Raw genomic sequence first — 14,801 nt, forward strand, 5'->3', positions numbered from 1 at the left:
CCCGTGGAGTCGGAGGCATTCGTCCACTCTGCAAAGACCGAGGGCCCACCGTGTGGAGGAAGAGGTACATCCATTAAGGGGGAGGGGGTAAACAAGTGATCACACAGCAGAGATAAATGCTGAGATAAGAATTTATAACCAGAGCACAAGATGCTGTGGAAGCATAGAGGGGCGGCGTTGCCTGTCTTTAAAGATAGTACAATCAGGAAGCTGCACTAGGTCAAACAACCTCCATAATCATATGGGCTAGCATGTGAGTGCTTCACACGTGCTTGGTCTTTCACGTACATGGCCTCTGCTTAAAACCCTCCCAGAAGGTAGATACTGTCATCCCCACTCAGATGAGGAAATAGAGGCTCAGAGAGAGATGAGAAGCCAAACCTCTTACTCTCATAGCCCTGGTTCTTTCAAGAATTACACAGCACTGCCTCTCAGCTGCCTCATCCAGAGAAGGGCTGGGTACAAATGGCAAGATCCTTCAGAGTCCTGACATGGTCCTATCTCCAGCAGTCACCTGGGTGCACACATGCAGAAGTGGCTATTTTTTTAATATTTATTTTTGAGAGAGAGCGCGAGCAGGGGGTGGGGGGTAGGGGCAGAGGGAGAAGCAGACTCCCGCTGAGCAGGGAGCCCCATGTGGGACTCGATCCCAGGACCTTGGGATCATGACCTGAGTCGAAGGCAGACGCTTAACCGACAGAGCCACCCAGGCGCCCAGAAGTTGGCTATTAATACCCGCAGGAGACTCAAAGATGGCAGGTGTTAAGATGAAGATTGAACAGTCAGAATGACCAATGAAGTGAGTGGAGTTTAACAGGGAGCCTGGGGCTCACCATTTTAGCCCAGATCAGTCACACATATGAGGGCGCTGCCCAACACAGGTCCTCAGCACCTCGAGGTCCTGCTGGTTGTCGGCTCGTAGCTGTCAGCAATCTGTGGGCTCCGAGTTATGACCCGCACGGAGGTGGGCTGCGGCGCGCAGGTCCACGCCTCCGCCCCCAGCAGCCCAGGTTCCGAGAGGAAAGACAGCGGCCCAGGAAAATCGTTTGGAGACATTCCTCCTGCGGCTGTCAGTGGGCTAAGCTGGGCCAGGCGCGTCCAACCCCTGTCCCATGGCAGCGGTTAACGCGGAGCAGGAACTGCAGAGCTGACCAGACAGGACGGCTGCTACTGCCCAGAGTCCGGGCGGGAAGTGCGCTGCGCCGCGCACCTGCTCCACCTTCGTCCAGCTGGTAGCCTCATTGGTTGAAGCTAGACTGAGAGGCGGCTCCAGAAGCCCCTGAATCCCCGCCTTCCACCTTCATTGGCTGGCTCCGCTTGAGGCGGCTTTCTGATCCCGCCTCTAGGCTCGCACCACACTCCTATTGGATGGTTCAACTCCAGGCCCACATACAAACTCCGCCCCACCTAAACATTGGCTAGCCTAGTCCTAGGGGCGGTTCCAGTGAGCGTCGCTAACCGGCTCTTTGCTCCCATTGGTCGGCCTTGATTTGGGGAGTGGCTCCTAGCGCAGAGGATAACCACGCCTTGCGTTCCCATTGGCAGTTCTCATACCGCCCCAGAGCCGCCCCTCCCCCGCCTATTGGCCGGCTCTGCCGTGAGAGGCGGGGCCGGCTGCACTCGCGGGACCCGTGGCAGTTCAGGCAACAGAGCTGACCAAGCAGGCGTTGGCTTCAGACATGACGCCGGAGGACCCGGAGGAGACACAGCCGCTCCTGGGGCCGCCCGGCGGCAGGTGAGCGGGTGGGGGAACCCGGGCCCGGGACGCGGCCTCGCCCCTCCTGCTGCGCCCAGGCCGGCGCCGCTCACCCGCCGCCCTGTCCCCGCAGCGCTCCCCTCAGCCGCCGGGTCTTCCTCGCCGCCTTCGCCGCCGCCCTGGGCCCGCTCAGCTTCGGCTTCGCGCTCGGCTACAGCTCCCCGGCCATCCCCAGCCTGCGCCGCGCCGCGTCCCCAGCCCTGCGCCTCGATGACGCCGCCGCCTCCTGGTTCGGGGTGAGGCCTCGGGCTCACGCTCCAGCCCGCCTGGGCCCCTCCTCCTCCACCCCACGCGCGAGGGGCCCCTGCGCTTACCATGCTTCGGGCGGGCACTGAGACCCTCTGCCGGGTACTGAGACCCTCTGCCGGGTGCGTCCCGGCTCTCCTGCGGGGGTCACCATCCCCTCTTCTAGAAGGCGGCTGGGGCTGGGGTTGAGGGCGAGGTTGGGCCGCGGCCCTGTGGCGCCCCGGCTCCATCCTGCGGTCGCCCCGCCCCCAGGCCATCGTGACCCTGGGCGCCGCAGCTGGGGGCGTGCTGGGCGGCTGGCTCGTGGACCGCGCCGGGCGCAAGCTGAGCCTGCTGCTCTGCACCGTGCCCTTCGTGGTCGGCTTTGCCGTCATCACCGCCGCCCAGAACGTGTGGATGCTGCTCGGGGGCCGCCTCCTAACCGGCCTGGCCTGCGGTATTGCCTCGCTCGTAGCCCCGGTGAGTGTCCCCCAGCCCCGTGCCCTGGGACCGGGAAGGAGCGGACCTGGGGGCGCGGTTCTCCCTGGCTGCGGCCTCCTGGGTGCCTGGCACCGTGCCCCTCCCGGCTTTATCTTCCTTCGCCCCCGCGACGGGCCTTGGAAGGAGCCGCTGTTATCCTTGTTCACAGATGAAGTGAGCTTCAGAAACTGAAGCCCTTCGTCGAGCCACAACTAGTCAGTGGTGAAGCTATTACTCGAACCCAGGACTGTGCCACTTAACCAGGTGTCTCTTTTGCTCTACAAATAAGATGCCGTCTGTGGATGGTCACAGAAGCCTACAATAAGGCGTAGATCTCCCATTGTCATTCAGACCGCTGACTACAGTTTAGCAGGAAAATCCTGTTCTGGTTTGTCCTGGCAGCAAAGGCTGCTGGGCTCTACTGTTCCCCTTCACTACTCAGGAACCGGTCCTCCAGCTGCTTCCCCTCTTCTCTCTTTCCCTTTTCCCATGCACCACTGTCCGGGCTGACTTGGGAGCCGTCTACCTAGGTGAAATCCTGGGTCTGTCTCTTACTGGGGCAGAGTACCTCTGTGCCTCAGTTTCCTCCCCTTGTAAAATGGGAACAATGGCCTTACCTCGTGCAGTGGTTGTGGGGATTAAGTGAGACTGCACACATAGCCCTGGCATGGCTTGCGGAAGGGCTTGGACCCTGGCAGCTGAAACTGCAGGGTGACCACTGAACTGCTGGTTCTGCTGGCCATGGGGTTTGGATGGTCAACCACCCACATGCCAACCTGGTCAAGATTGAAAGTAGTGGCCCCGAGTCTCCCTGGTCATCCCTTTGCACCCACCACTCGTTTTACCTGCATTTGCTGGGCAGCAGGCAGCAGCCAAGTCGGATTTTATGTTTTGGGTTTTGTTACTGGACAAAAACTCACCCATCTTAGCCATGGGCATAAGGTACAGAATAACCTGGAAGTATGGGTAAGACCTTTCTGGCCTCTGAGCCCAGAGGAAGCAGTGGCAGTCACTGGTAGCAACTGAGGCAGAGAGTTGGCTTTCACTCCAAGGGCACCACTGGGAGTGTGATTCTTGGCCCAGCAGCCCGGGTGTCATCTGGAGCTAGTTAGAAAGGCAGAATCTTGGGCCCCACCCGAGACGTACTGCATCAAAACCTGCATTTTATCAAGGGTAGTCATACAATGAAATGAAAGTTTGAAGAGCTCTGTGCCCCCCTCACACACACAATCAGCAAGCCATGCATGTATCCTCAGTCCCCTTTAAAACACCCGCTGCTGATCACTTGGAAAGGTGGGGAGGCATGCAGTGGGCTTTGCTGACCTGGGACCTGCAATTAGAGGCCCACCTGGCTTGCAGCAGCCCCCCCACTGAGGCTCTCCTCAACTCTGAATGGCTGAGGCTTTTCAGTTTTAAGAACTCTCCGTCCCGAGTACAGTTTCCTCTTCACTGCCAACAGGTCTATATCTCTGAAATCTCCTACCCCGGAGTGCGGGGGCTGCTGGGCTCCTGTGTGCAGCTGATGGTCGTCACAGGCATCCTCCTGGCCTACCTGGCAGGTAACTTTCACAGCCTCTCTTTTGATCCCCATTAATGGCTGTGTGGCCATTTTATAGGTGTAGACCCTGAAGTTCAGAGAGGTCAAGGGACTTGTCCAAGGTCACACAGCCTGTCACACAGACCATCTGCCGGAGCCCCTGGGACATGTGGGTCCTGTGACTACGTTCCAGGGAGAGCTGGAGAAGGTGATGTCCTCATCTTTGAAAGCCCATTCCGAGGGGGTTGAAGGGTGGGAGCTGACTGGTTAGGTCAGTACCTCACTGCGCAGTGACAAAACAGGATTCAAGGGGTGACTGGGACACCCCTAAAACTCTTCAGCCCTGGAGCTTGGAGGGCCCAAGCTTGTCTCTCAGAAATACCAGTACTGGATTTGCTGTGTGAAAGAGGAGGATTCTAGGAGACCCGAAGGTCAGAGCTGGGGTCAGCATGAGGAAGCTTCTGGAGGCAGACATGTTTTCACCAGAACTGGGGTAGAGAGAGGCTTCACATCAGACAGTCCCATGTTAGGGGACACGTACTGGCTGTGTGACCTTGGCCCAGTCATACTGCCCCAGGGAGCCTTACTACTCCTGTCTTTAAGTGGAGATAACCCCACCTAGTCCAAGGCTGTTAATGAGAATTATCAAGGGATGTCCTGAGACCCAGTGGGGAACAGGAGCTTCAGGGGCCCAGAGTTTGTGCCCTCTGGTTCTTCAGAGTTGGCGACATCCTGGTCTGGGCTCTTTGATTTTTGCCCACTTACCATCCAGATTCTAATTCAGAGTCCTGCCAGCAGTCTGGCTGCTTTGGCGGCCCCACGGAGTGCCAAAGCCCCTGCCAAACACAGACACTGACGCTTGGGACAGACACATGGGTGTCAGTATGCCCACAGAACTACCTCCAGTTCGTCCTAACCAGCACGTTCATTGACCAGTTTCTGTGACTACTGATCCACTGGCGTTCCGTGAAAAGTCTCTCCCACTCTGTCCCCCTTCCTCTCCAGAGGAGCCAACCTGGCCGGCTTCTCGGTGGCCTCCCAGAGTCTGTGCATATTTACTCTCCCTCCCCTCCCTTTTAGACAAAGAGCGAGTGCCTCGTTCTGTTTTTAACTGCACATAAACATTCACCGAGCAGAGGTAGCATCCTGATGTGCCCACGAGCGTTTCTACAATATTTACCGACCACAGTCGGTAGCAACAGTATTGGTGACAAACACGAGCGTAGCCACACAGAGGTAGTGAGGCCCCCACCCTTCAAGCTGAGCCCCTGGGGTTGGTGAGAGGGTGGGCACGCCCTGATAAGATCCAGCCTGGCCCCCTCCGCTCTGACGTCTGACACCGCCCCCCCACCAGGCTGGGTCCTGGAGTGGCGCTGGCTGGCTGTCCTGGGCTGTGCGCCTGCGTCCTTCATGCTACTGCTCATGTGCTACATGCCTGAGACCCCACGCTTCCTGCTGAGCCAGCAGAGGCGCCAGGAAGCCACGGCCGCTATGCAGTTCCTGTGGGGCTCTGAGCAGGTCTGGGAGGAGCCCCCTGTCGGGGCCGAGCACCAGGTGAGGGGCTGGGAGCCAGAGCCGGGCAGGGTGGGGATGGGGGAGGTAGGAAGCAGCGACATATGGCCCTTTTGCAGCCGAGGGAGGCCAGCACAGCCTGTCCCCAAGGCTGTGCATACACACACGGGGAGCGGAGGCACGAGTGGGGGCGTTGTCCTGTGTGTGAGCAAGCAAAGGCCTGCTGGAGCCCCACTACCTGGCCGGGCGCTAGCCTTGACCTTACTGTTCCAGGAAGAGAAAGTTCCGGCTGGGTCACAGGGAAACCCAGGTGCAGAGTTGAGGAACTGGAGTTTTAAATGGGGTGTTGTAGGGCAGGGGAGAAGACGGAGTCTCTGCCGCTTACCTGCTGTGTGCCCTTCACATCCCTAAGCCTTCCTTTCTTCATCTGTAAGATGGGAGTCCTAGCATGTGCTTGGTGGTGGTAGGGATTCAACGGCACCAGGAGAGGCGCTCAGCTCAGACCTAGGCCCAGGGCGGGTGGGAATCTGGAGCCCCTGTCTTTGTGCCCATATAATCTCTTCTTGGTTCCCCCAGCAAATCAGGAGGGGGCACAGGGAGGTGAGGATCTTGTCACCTTACAAAAGGTGAGGCTAAAGTGATGTGGGGACCTGTCTCGGACACGAGGCCCAGGTGATAAGAGCTGAGGCTCACTCCCTGACCAGGCTTTAGGACGGGGCTCGAAGCCAGCAGGCCCCTCAGGAGGGCGGAGGGAGGAGCGCTGACCCCGGCCTCTATCTGAGCAGGGCTTCCACCCGGCCCAGCTGAGGCATCCCGGCATCTACAAGCCCTTCATCATCGGCATTTCGCTGATGGCCTTCCAGCAGCTGTCAGGGATCAATGCTGTCATGTTCTATGCAGAGACCATCTTTGAGGAGGCCAAGTTCAAGGTAAAGAGGCCTCCGCCCCAGCCTGCCTCATCTGGACGCCTAGTCCCGGGGTCTTTGCCTGACCCGCCTCGGCCCATCTCCCCAGGACAGCAGCCTAGCCTCGGTCATCGTGGGCGTCATCCAGGTGCTATTCACGGCCATGGCGGCCCTCATCATGGACAGAGCTGGGCGGAGGCTGCTCCTGACCTTGTCAGGTAAGGCCCGAGGGCCAGGGGTCGGCCCTGTGAAAGTGGGGTGGCGTGGGCCAGGCTCCCCACCACAGGCTGGAGGGTCTTTGCTGAGGCCACCGCACGGCAGCAGGAAAAGGCCAGCCAAGTACCTGTGAGAAAAGGCCGAGACTCACGGGCGCCCTTACCGAGCGCTCGCTCCAGACCAGGCCTGCGCTCACAGCGTCACCGTACGTGCCTGAACCCTTGCCGTGAGCCTCCAAGCAGGCACCGTCAGGGCCCCGGTTTACGATGAGGAAACTGAGGACCCAGGAGGGGAAGTGACTCGGAAGCTTGTGGTCTTTTAGGGCAAGTGACTTCACCTTTCTGAACCTCAGTTTCCCCCGTATGAAATGGGAGCAACAGGGGGGCCATGGTGAGGATCCAGAGATGATCCGTGTGGGGGTTAAAACCCGGGCTGCTGCCACAGTTACCCCTCCTGCTCCTCGGGCCGGGGAGGCTCTGCCTCCAAGAGGTTCTCGGAGTCTGCTGCGGTTCAAGGTCTAAGCCGGGGCTGGCAGGACCGGGCTGGGTGCTGCCAGTCTGGGCTCCCAGGCACCAGCGCTTGCTGCCCTCTCAGAGACACCCAGGCCACAGTGCCGTGGCCATACCGCACCGAGACTCCAGCCCCGAGTTCCGCATGCCCTGGCTGCGGTCCTCTTCTCCCCGGGCCCCGCCCACTGCCACCCTCCGCTTGCAGGTGTGGTCATGGTGTTCAGCACCAGTGCCTTCGGTGCCTACTTCAAGCTGACCCAGGGCGGCCCTAGCAACTCCTCACACGTGGACCTCCTGACGCCTCTCTCCATGGAGCCCGCCAGTGCCAGCGTGGGGCTGGCCTGGTTGGCAGTGGGCAGCATGTGCCTCTTTATCGCCGGTGAGAAGGGGGTCCGTGGGGAGGTTGGGGGTGCTATAAGGACATCCTGTCACCACCAGGCTCCTGCGGCTCCCAGCACATCCAGGCCTCCCAGGCCTTGCCTATCACATAGGTCCCCACCTCTGTGTCTGTGGCTCTGACCACATCCCAGGCACTGAGCTAAGCTCTTCTCTGCCCCTTTCACTTAACCACCCCCCCCCCCCGCCCCAAACAGCCCTCCAAGCAGGCCCCATCATGACCCCGTCCTACAGAGAAAAGCCTGATGTTTGAGCAGTGGAGGGACTGGCCTGAGACGTCGCTGAAGGAAGGTGCAGAGCTGGGTGCCCCAAACTGGAAACGATGAGCTCTGATGCCTGTCTTGCTCCCACAGGCTTTGCTGTGGGCTGGGGGCCCATCCCCTGGCTCCTCATGTCTGAGATCTTTCCTCTGCACGTCAAGGGCATGGCCACCGGTGTGTGTGTCCTCACTAACTGGTTCATGGCCTTCCTGGTGACGAAAGAGTTCAGCAGTGTTATGGTGAGTGCAAGCTCCAGGGGTCTCCCCCTCATGTAGTCAGTGGGGAGCGCTTTTTAGAATTACTCTTACTGTAGAAGGCCTCGTGTGCAGGCAGAAGCCACCCTCCTGGGACACCAGCCATCTTGGGCAGGGATGAGGGGAAGCCTGATGGGCCAGGAAGGGTGAGGAACCCAGGCTGTGACCACTTGGGAGGCTTCAGGCTATTCTGGCAGAAGGACAGCAGGACTGGCCTCTGCCATTGGACGCTGGGGACCTGGGCCAGGATATAGGGCTGTGCAGGAAGAGCCCTGGCTTTGGAGTTGACAGGCCTGGGCTCTCACCCCACCTTGGTCACTTCCCACTGTGTGACCTTGGGTATACTGCTCACCTTCTCCGAACCAGCTTCCTTGGCTAAAAATGGAAGAGGGTGACGGCACCTTCCCCTTAAGGTTGTGGGAGCATCAGTTCATGTTAACATCCTGCGACTTTCACATGGATGAACTGACACAGACCTGGATCCTGCCTCAGGGGTGCCCCAGCCAACAGGGGAGGATGGTTCTAGAGCAGACAGGCCACCTGTTCAACCATTCATTCCCCTCACGTCTCCTGGGACATACCTTGCCCATGTCTGTTCACGGAGCCAGAGACAGCAGTGAGGTAGACAGAGTACCCTTTACGACCAGACTGGGATGGCAGCGGACAGCGGAGAGAGAACGGAGCACCCGGAGGCTGGGCGAGAGCAAGGAGGGGCAGGCCGGGAGAGGCGTGGGTGCCTGGGGCTGGCCTGGAGTCTCTGCAGGGCCTGGAGCACTCAGATGGGCTGCCCTGGGGAACATTGGGAAGACCAGGGCAGAGACGGAGAGGTGCACATGACTTGCTGGAAGCTGTGGGGGGACCAACAACAAAGGAGGGAGGAGATGGTAAAGGTCCTAACAGTGACCCGGGGTGCACAGTGTCCGAGAGGCTGAGAGAAGAACTTCTGGGGAAGGCGGGGGACGGGTCCAGAGAAGGAGGAGCTGACAAGGGAGGGGGCTTTGCTTCTGGCACCTGGGAGGTCACCGGGCCTGCACTAGGAGGGTGGCCAGGCTCTGAGTGAAGGGAACTGCTCGCTCTCCCCTCCACGTTGGTGGGCCCCGAGTGCCCTGTGTGCTCACACTGCCCCCTCTCAACCTGCTGAGAGCGCACCCGTTCTCTCCGGCACCAAGAAGAGACTCCTCCGGAGGCAGAGAACTCAGCGCAGGGCCAGAGCAGAGCGTAGAGAGTGGGTCTGGGGGCCCTGGAAGCAGACCCTGCGGTGGGAGCCCAGCTGTCACTTGATAGCAGGTGTCTGGCAGCATCAGCTTCCCCATCCACAGGACACCCACGCCCTGCGTGGTGCTTGGCCCAGGCTTCTGGATGGCCAGGCCAGAGCCTCCTCCACTCCCCCGAGCCTGGGCAAGGCAGGCTGCGGCCTCAGCTTGGGGTCACGTGAGGGCCCCTGACCTGCGGTGTCCACATGAGGCCTTTCCCTCTCCTTGCAGGCAGTGCTCAGGCCCTACGGCGCCTTCTGGCTGGCCTCCGCCTTCTGCATCTTCAGTGTCCTTTTCACTCTGTCCTGTGTCCCTGAAACTAAAGGAAAGACTTTGGAGCAAATCACAGCCCATTTTGAGGGGCGATGACAACCCCTTCTCGTGAGTGGCTGCCCCTCCTAGCAGGGCCGGCTTTGGGCTCCAGAGCCTGTCTATGACTCCAAGCTGGGCCTCAGCCAGAGCCTGGAGCCCCTGCCTGTCCCCAGGGAGCTGGAATCCAGGACCGCAGCTTGGAGCCTTGTCCTCTAGGGCCCTTCCTTCCTACCCGCTCTCTACAGCCCACCGGACCATGGGTATGAGGTTCCCAGCCACTGGGCCCAATTCCCGCCACCCCCATGCAACTCCGGAGGAGGGAACATCTTGGAGGGGCCTTGTTGCCCTGTGGTCCATCTTCCACAGGCCATCTCCATCTTGCCGCAAAAGCAACAGCAGAGGAGGGGGACTCTTGACTCCTCGTTTTCTGGAGGAGATGCTTTTGGGGGGTGGTCCCTGGTTTCTCCTCTCACGTGGCTGTGTTATCAGGAAGGAGCTTTGTTTGCCAAATAAAGATTTGACTCAGAAAATCAGGTCATGGCCTCTTTGCGTGTTTGAAAAGGGCATTTTCCTATCCCTTCCCTAAAGTAGGCCTCCCACAAACTGGGCCTTGCCATGAACATCTATTGATTTCCTTTTTCTCATGGTCCACCAGGCTTCCTCTTGGCACTTGGAGGTCATTTCTGGCTCCTTCCTTGGCCTCAGTCCCCTGGATCATTAGTCATCGAATCTCATTAACAACAAAAAAGCATCTCTTTTTCTATTGACTTTAACAGAGCTGGAAGTCTTTTACAGATTACTTTTATTATCCACTTTATAAGTAATACATGTTTCTTGTAGGAAAATTGAAAAACCTATATTTATTTAGTATAATTATATTTATAGCAGTTAACGGTCTACTAGGCATTGCCCTAAGCACTTTACAAATATTAATTCATTTATTTGGATAAATGATACAATAATTATTCACAGCTGTACCTCTCCAAAGTTAACTTCTTTTAAGAATTTGGTTCTATCCTGAAAGATCTCCCTCCCGACACATATCCTTTCTCGCATCACTCCATACAAGCAGGACATCACACTTCCCCCTCCGTGATCTACCTTGTTCACTTCCAGGTTGTGCAGTCCCACCATGTGCCCACCTTGGCATTTTCCATTAAGCCTTGTAATGGGACTGGGGAGTAGGGGAGTGGAAGTGCAGTGGAGTCCAGGGTAGAGCAGTGGGGAGAATTTCTGGAAGATTCTGCAGCAGCCACTCTGATTTCAATAAAATATGCTAAGTAATACCCAGGACAACGTTCAGCCTTAGCAAAGTCCAGATTCCTTGGGGCCTTCCAGAAGCGAGGTCACGTCCACATGCAGGCACGTCTTCCATGGCAGTAACTGCATGTCTACACTGTCGTTTTAGCGCCCGCACAGATGCCCACTGATGGGGTTGAGAACCACATCCTGTTGTTGGGCGCAGTGTTCCACAAATGTCAGTTAGGTCAGTTGTCGAATAGAGTGGTTCAAGTCTTCTACAGCCTCACTGACCCTCTGTCCACTTGTTCTATCCATCATTGAGAGAGAAGTGTGAAATCCCCACTGTGAATGTGGGTTGGTCTCTCCTCGCCCTTCTGCTGGGTTTTGCTTCATGTGCCTTGGGGCTCACCGCTCGGTTTGCACACACTGGGGATTGTTATATTCTGATTATTTTTGTGCTTCAGCGTTATGAACTGACCTTCTTTGTCCCTGGGAATATCTCTTGTTCTGAGGTCCGCTTTGTCTGATATCCGTATCACCACTCCAGCCTTCTTTGGATTGGGGCTTTGACAATGATTTTCAATTATATCTTATTATACATTCCTTTTTCATTTAGCATCCTATGCTTTTCTTTGTGAAGGAAATGCCTTTTGGGGTTTCCCTGAGGATACGTACTTTCACTTTTAAAAACGAGCTTTATTAAGGCATTACTGACATGCCATAAAATTCAACAATTGTAGGCATAACAATCTGATGACTTAGGTTGAATGTATACACAGCTGTGTACCCACCACCACAATCAAGGTAAAGGACATTTTCCTCACCCCAAAATGTTCCTTCACGTCCCTTTGCAGTCAGTCTTGTCTCGATAGCTTTGCATTTTCTAGACTTTTTGTCACATAGTTTGTAGTGTTTTGCGTCTGGCTTCTGTGACTTAGCAGAGTGCTTTTAACACGCATCTGTGCTGCGCGCACCAGCAGCTCAGTTCTTTCCATTGCTGAGTAGCGTCCATCGGACCTCTGGGCGAGTTCCAGTTTGGGGCTATCATCACTACAGCTGCCATAAACTCTTGCTACAAGTCTGTGCGCGGAGTGGAACTACCGGGTCCTGTGGTAAGTTTATGTTTACACCGTAAGAATCTGCCAAATGGTTCTCCGGAATGGTTGTACCATTTTGTTTTCCCATCAGCAGCGCACAGGATTCACTATTATGAATAAAACCATTTGTATGTTTTAATTTTTTGAAAGTTGTCTCCTAGGCTCTCGTTTCCTCTGGAATCCATGAATCAGGTTGTCTTGGTCCTTCTCTTCTATGCTGCTGGTTTAGCTCAAGGATCTGGGGAGCTTTGGTTGTCCATATGTAGGAATGAAGAACTAGGGGGGTTTAATGACAGTGGCTGGTATATGCCCCCTACCTCTGAACCTGTTCTCAGTTCTGTTATGGTTTTTGTTCCCTTCACACACCTTCACTGTCATTTCAGTGGCAACTAGAGGAAGAGAAAGGGGAAATGTGTAAGTTCAGTCCACCAGCTTCAAATAGAAGCTCTCTGCATTCCTCTAACGATTTGTTTGCCATGCGAGTCATAGGGTGTGACGAAGGTCAGGTGCTTAAATATTTGTTAAACTCAACAAATTAAGAGGATTTTGTTGTATAACTAAGAACTTAACCTCACATTGTTCCATATTCAGATTGTTTCTGGTTTTCTGCTTATTGATAATTCTGCTACTACATCTAGAGTTAGAGAGGGAGATGAGATGGAACAGAGGAGAGATGAGAGAGAGGTGCTAGAGAGATGAGAGAACGAGATGAGAGAGATGATGGAGATGGGAAACATGATGGTGATAGAGATGGAGACAGAAAATAGAGACGGAAGTGATGGTGATGACGGAAATGGAGACGGTTAAACTCGTGGGCAGGAAAATGCCACTGTGGCTTCAATTGTACCTTGGCCTCTGTCCTCCATAGCCCAGGGTCCAGGAGCCTGGTGACTGAGAAGCAGTGGGCTTAGTCCAGATTCTGGTTATACGACTCACTGCCTGTGTGACTCGGACAAGTCATTTAACCTCTCTAAGCCTCAATGTATTCATCTGTAAAATGGGCATAATGACGCTATCTCCCTCGTGGGGTTGTTGTGAGGATGAAAGGAGAGAAGTATGTAAAGCACCTAGAACTAGGGATGACACAGCGTAAGTGCTCAATTGATGTTAGCTGCGGCTGGTGGTGAGGCTGTGGTGAAGGTTGGGAGCTGCACGAAAGGTGTGATGCTCAAAGGGTGCCTCAGAGGGACACGTGAAACCTTTACACATTTTTCTCTTCATATTCTGTTTCCTACCCTGGTTCTGCAGCAACTCCTGCTCATACCATGTCTGATTGCTACCAGCATCCACTTAGAGCTACCAGTGACTGTGGACACACACACATACACACACACACACACACACACACACACACACACACATACTCTTCAGAGGTTCCCTAGGACTTCCTTGGGGCCTCCTCATCATAGCCCAAGATGCTTCAGGGACTAGAGTCAGCCCCAGCTGACAGTCTTGAATCTGCCCCAGAAGCTCGGCACAGGATCATGGAGGGCACATGGAACATCCCCAAAGGACAGGTGCAGCAGCAGAAGCTGTACTTTACCCCTCCCGAAGCAAATTTTTGCACCGCCCCCCACCACCACCCCACATCCAATCCCTACCCCCAGAACTTTCAGGAGAATCCTGGCTTCTGCACTCTCGAGGCAATGAATGCCCCGACGCCACCCAGTGGCCATAGGCAGAATTGCACCAGTTGAGGAGTGAAGCGCTCTGCTACCTCCCAGTGGCCCAGGTTGGGATCCCAAGACTAAGGAAAATCGCTACTGCCCCCCGGCCATTATGGGGTTAGCATCCGCGGGACCTTGTGGCCATGGGCAGAACAGCACCAACTGTAGGGGGCTAGGAGCCAAGGAAGGCAGGCAGTCTCTGGAAGCTGGAAAAGGCAAGGAAAGCGATCCTCCCCTAGAGCCTCCAGAAGAAACATAGCCCTCCCCATACCTTGATTTTAGCCTCAAGATCCATCTCAGACTTCTGGCTTCCGAAGTTGTAAGCCCAAAATTGCAGCAGCCGCAGGTAGAGAAAATCTTATCTCAAAGAGGTCTGTGGGTGTGGCTTGTCTAACGGAGTGAATCCCAACAAGATTCATAGAAAAACCACGAACTTAAGATAATCCTAGTGGCAAAAAAACGCTACCAGCTGTGGCTGAAAGGGACAGACTGCGCAAGATGAAAAGAGGCCTTAGGACCCTCAAACTCTTTTCTGCTTCCCAAGGAACACATTACCATCTTCTTAAAATCAAAATGCCTCAAAACTGAATTAGTGATCAGAAAACTGCCGGAGTGGTGAATCATTTTCAACGGGCAAGAGGGGAAAATGTCATCAGTGCTCTGAGGAAGCCCATTGAAATATCCTCTGGCTCAGCGCAGAAGCCTCCAAGGGATAGAATATTTAGGAATCTCCTCCCGCAGTAGTGCTGACGGAACACTATTAACACTATTCGGGGCTTCTGCCCCTGAAATTACTGAAGTTCCCTCCTGCTAATAGATTTTTATATTCTACGAGTTCCAGGGTACCAACCCGTGGCTGCCCTGTTCACAGAAAGGGGCCCTCCCTCCTTTCCTTTACTCTTCCCAAACTTTGGGTACGGCTCAAAAGGACCCTGAAGGTGGTTAGGGTTAGCCCCTGAGCTAAGGCCGCGTTAAGAAAGGACCCCCGCGACACAGTGTTCCGGGAACGCGGAACCACGAAGGAGAAACGAGTAGAAATCAAGCCTCCAGCGCCAGCGTAGGTCCGCGCCTGCGCTAGAACCACAGCTCCCAGGATCCTTCGCGGCCAAGTTCCTTCCCGCCTCAGGTCCCTCCGCCGTGGGATTCCGGTGGACTGAATGGCATGTGGACAAAGCATGGT

General features: G+C 55.8%; 1 protein-coding gene and 1 long non-coding RNA gene across 4 annotated transcripts; one reads left to right on the top strand and one right to left on the bottom strand.

The window, feature by feature from the left end:
• Window positions 1–1,608: 1,608 nt before the first annotated feature.
• SLC2A8 (solute carrier family 2 member 8) lies at window positions 1,609–10,148 on the top strand. 3 transcript variants are annotated; one of them, XM_026513994.4, is made up of 10 exons: window positions 1,614–1,735; window positions 1,830–1,992; window positions 2,255–2,461; window positions 3,921–4,020; window positions 5,353–5,552; window positions 6,296–6,439; window positions 6,525–6,633; window positions 7,346–7,519; window positions 7,890–8,035; window positions 9,535–10,148. In XM_026513994.4, exons 1-10 carry the CDS (start codon window positions 1,680–1,682, stop codon window positions 9,670–9,672), a joined length of 1,437 nt encoding a protein of 478 aa, XP_026369779.1. In that variant the 5' UTR covers window positions 1,614–1,679; the 3' UTR covers window positions 9,673–10,148. The 3 variants fall into 3 exon arrangements, with proteins under 3 accessions (XP_026369781.1, XP_026369779.1, XP_026369780.1); XM_026513996.4 differs by lacking the exon at window positions 7,890–8,035 and having other exon boundaries at window positions 1,609–1,735; window positions 9,535–9,620; XM_026513995.4 differs by lacking the exon at window positions 1,830–1,992 and having other exon boundaries at window positions 1,653–1,735.
• Window positions 10,149–10,400: 252 nt separating this feature from the next.
• Window positions 10,401–14,763, bottom strand: LOC130544056 (uncharacterized). Its single transcript, XR_008959994.1, has 2 exons — window positions 13,893–14,763; window positions 10,401–12,343 (listed from the first exon to the last, which is right to left on the bottom strand). It is a non-coding gene; the product is annotated as an uncharacterized LOC130544056 (long non-coding RNA).
• Between the last annotated feature and the right edge of the window lie 38 nt (window positions 14,764–14,801).

The sequence above is a fragment of the Ursus arctos genome, unplaced genomic scaffold (genome assembly GCF_023065955.2).
Source record: "Ursus arctos isolate Adak ecotype North America unplaced genomic scaffold, UrsArc2.0 scaffold_18, whole genome shotgun sequence".
NCBI classification, from domain to species: domain Eukaryota; kingdom Metazoa; phylum Chordata; class Mammalia; order Carnivora; family Ursidae; genus Ursus; species Ursus arctos.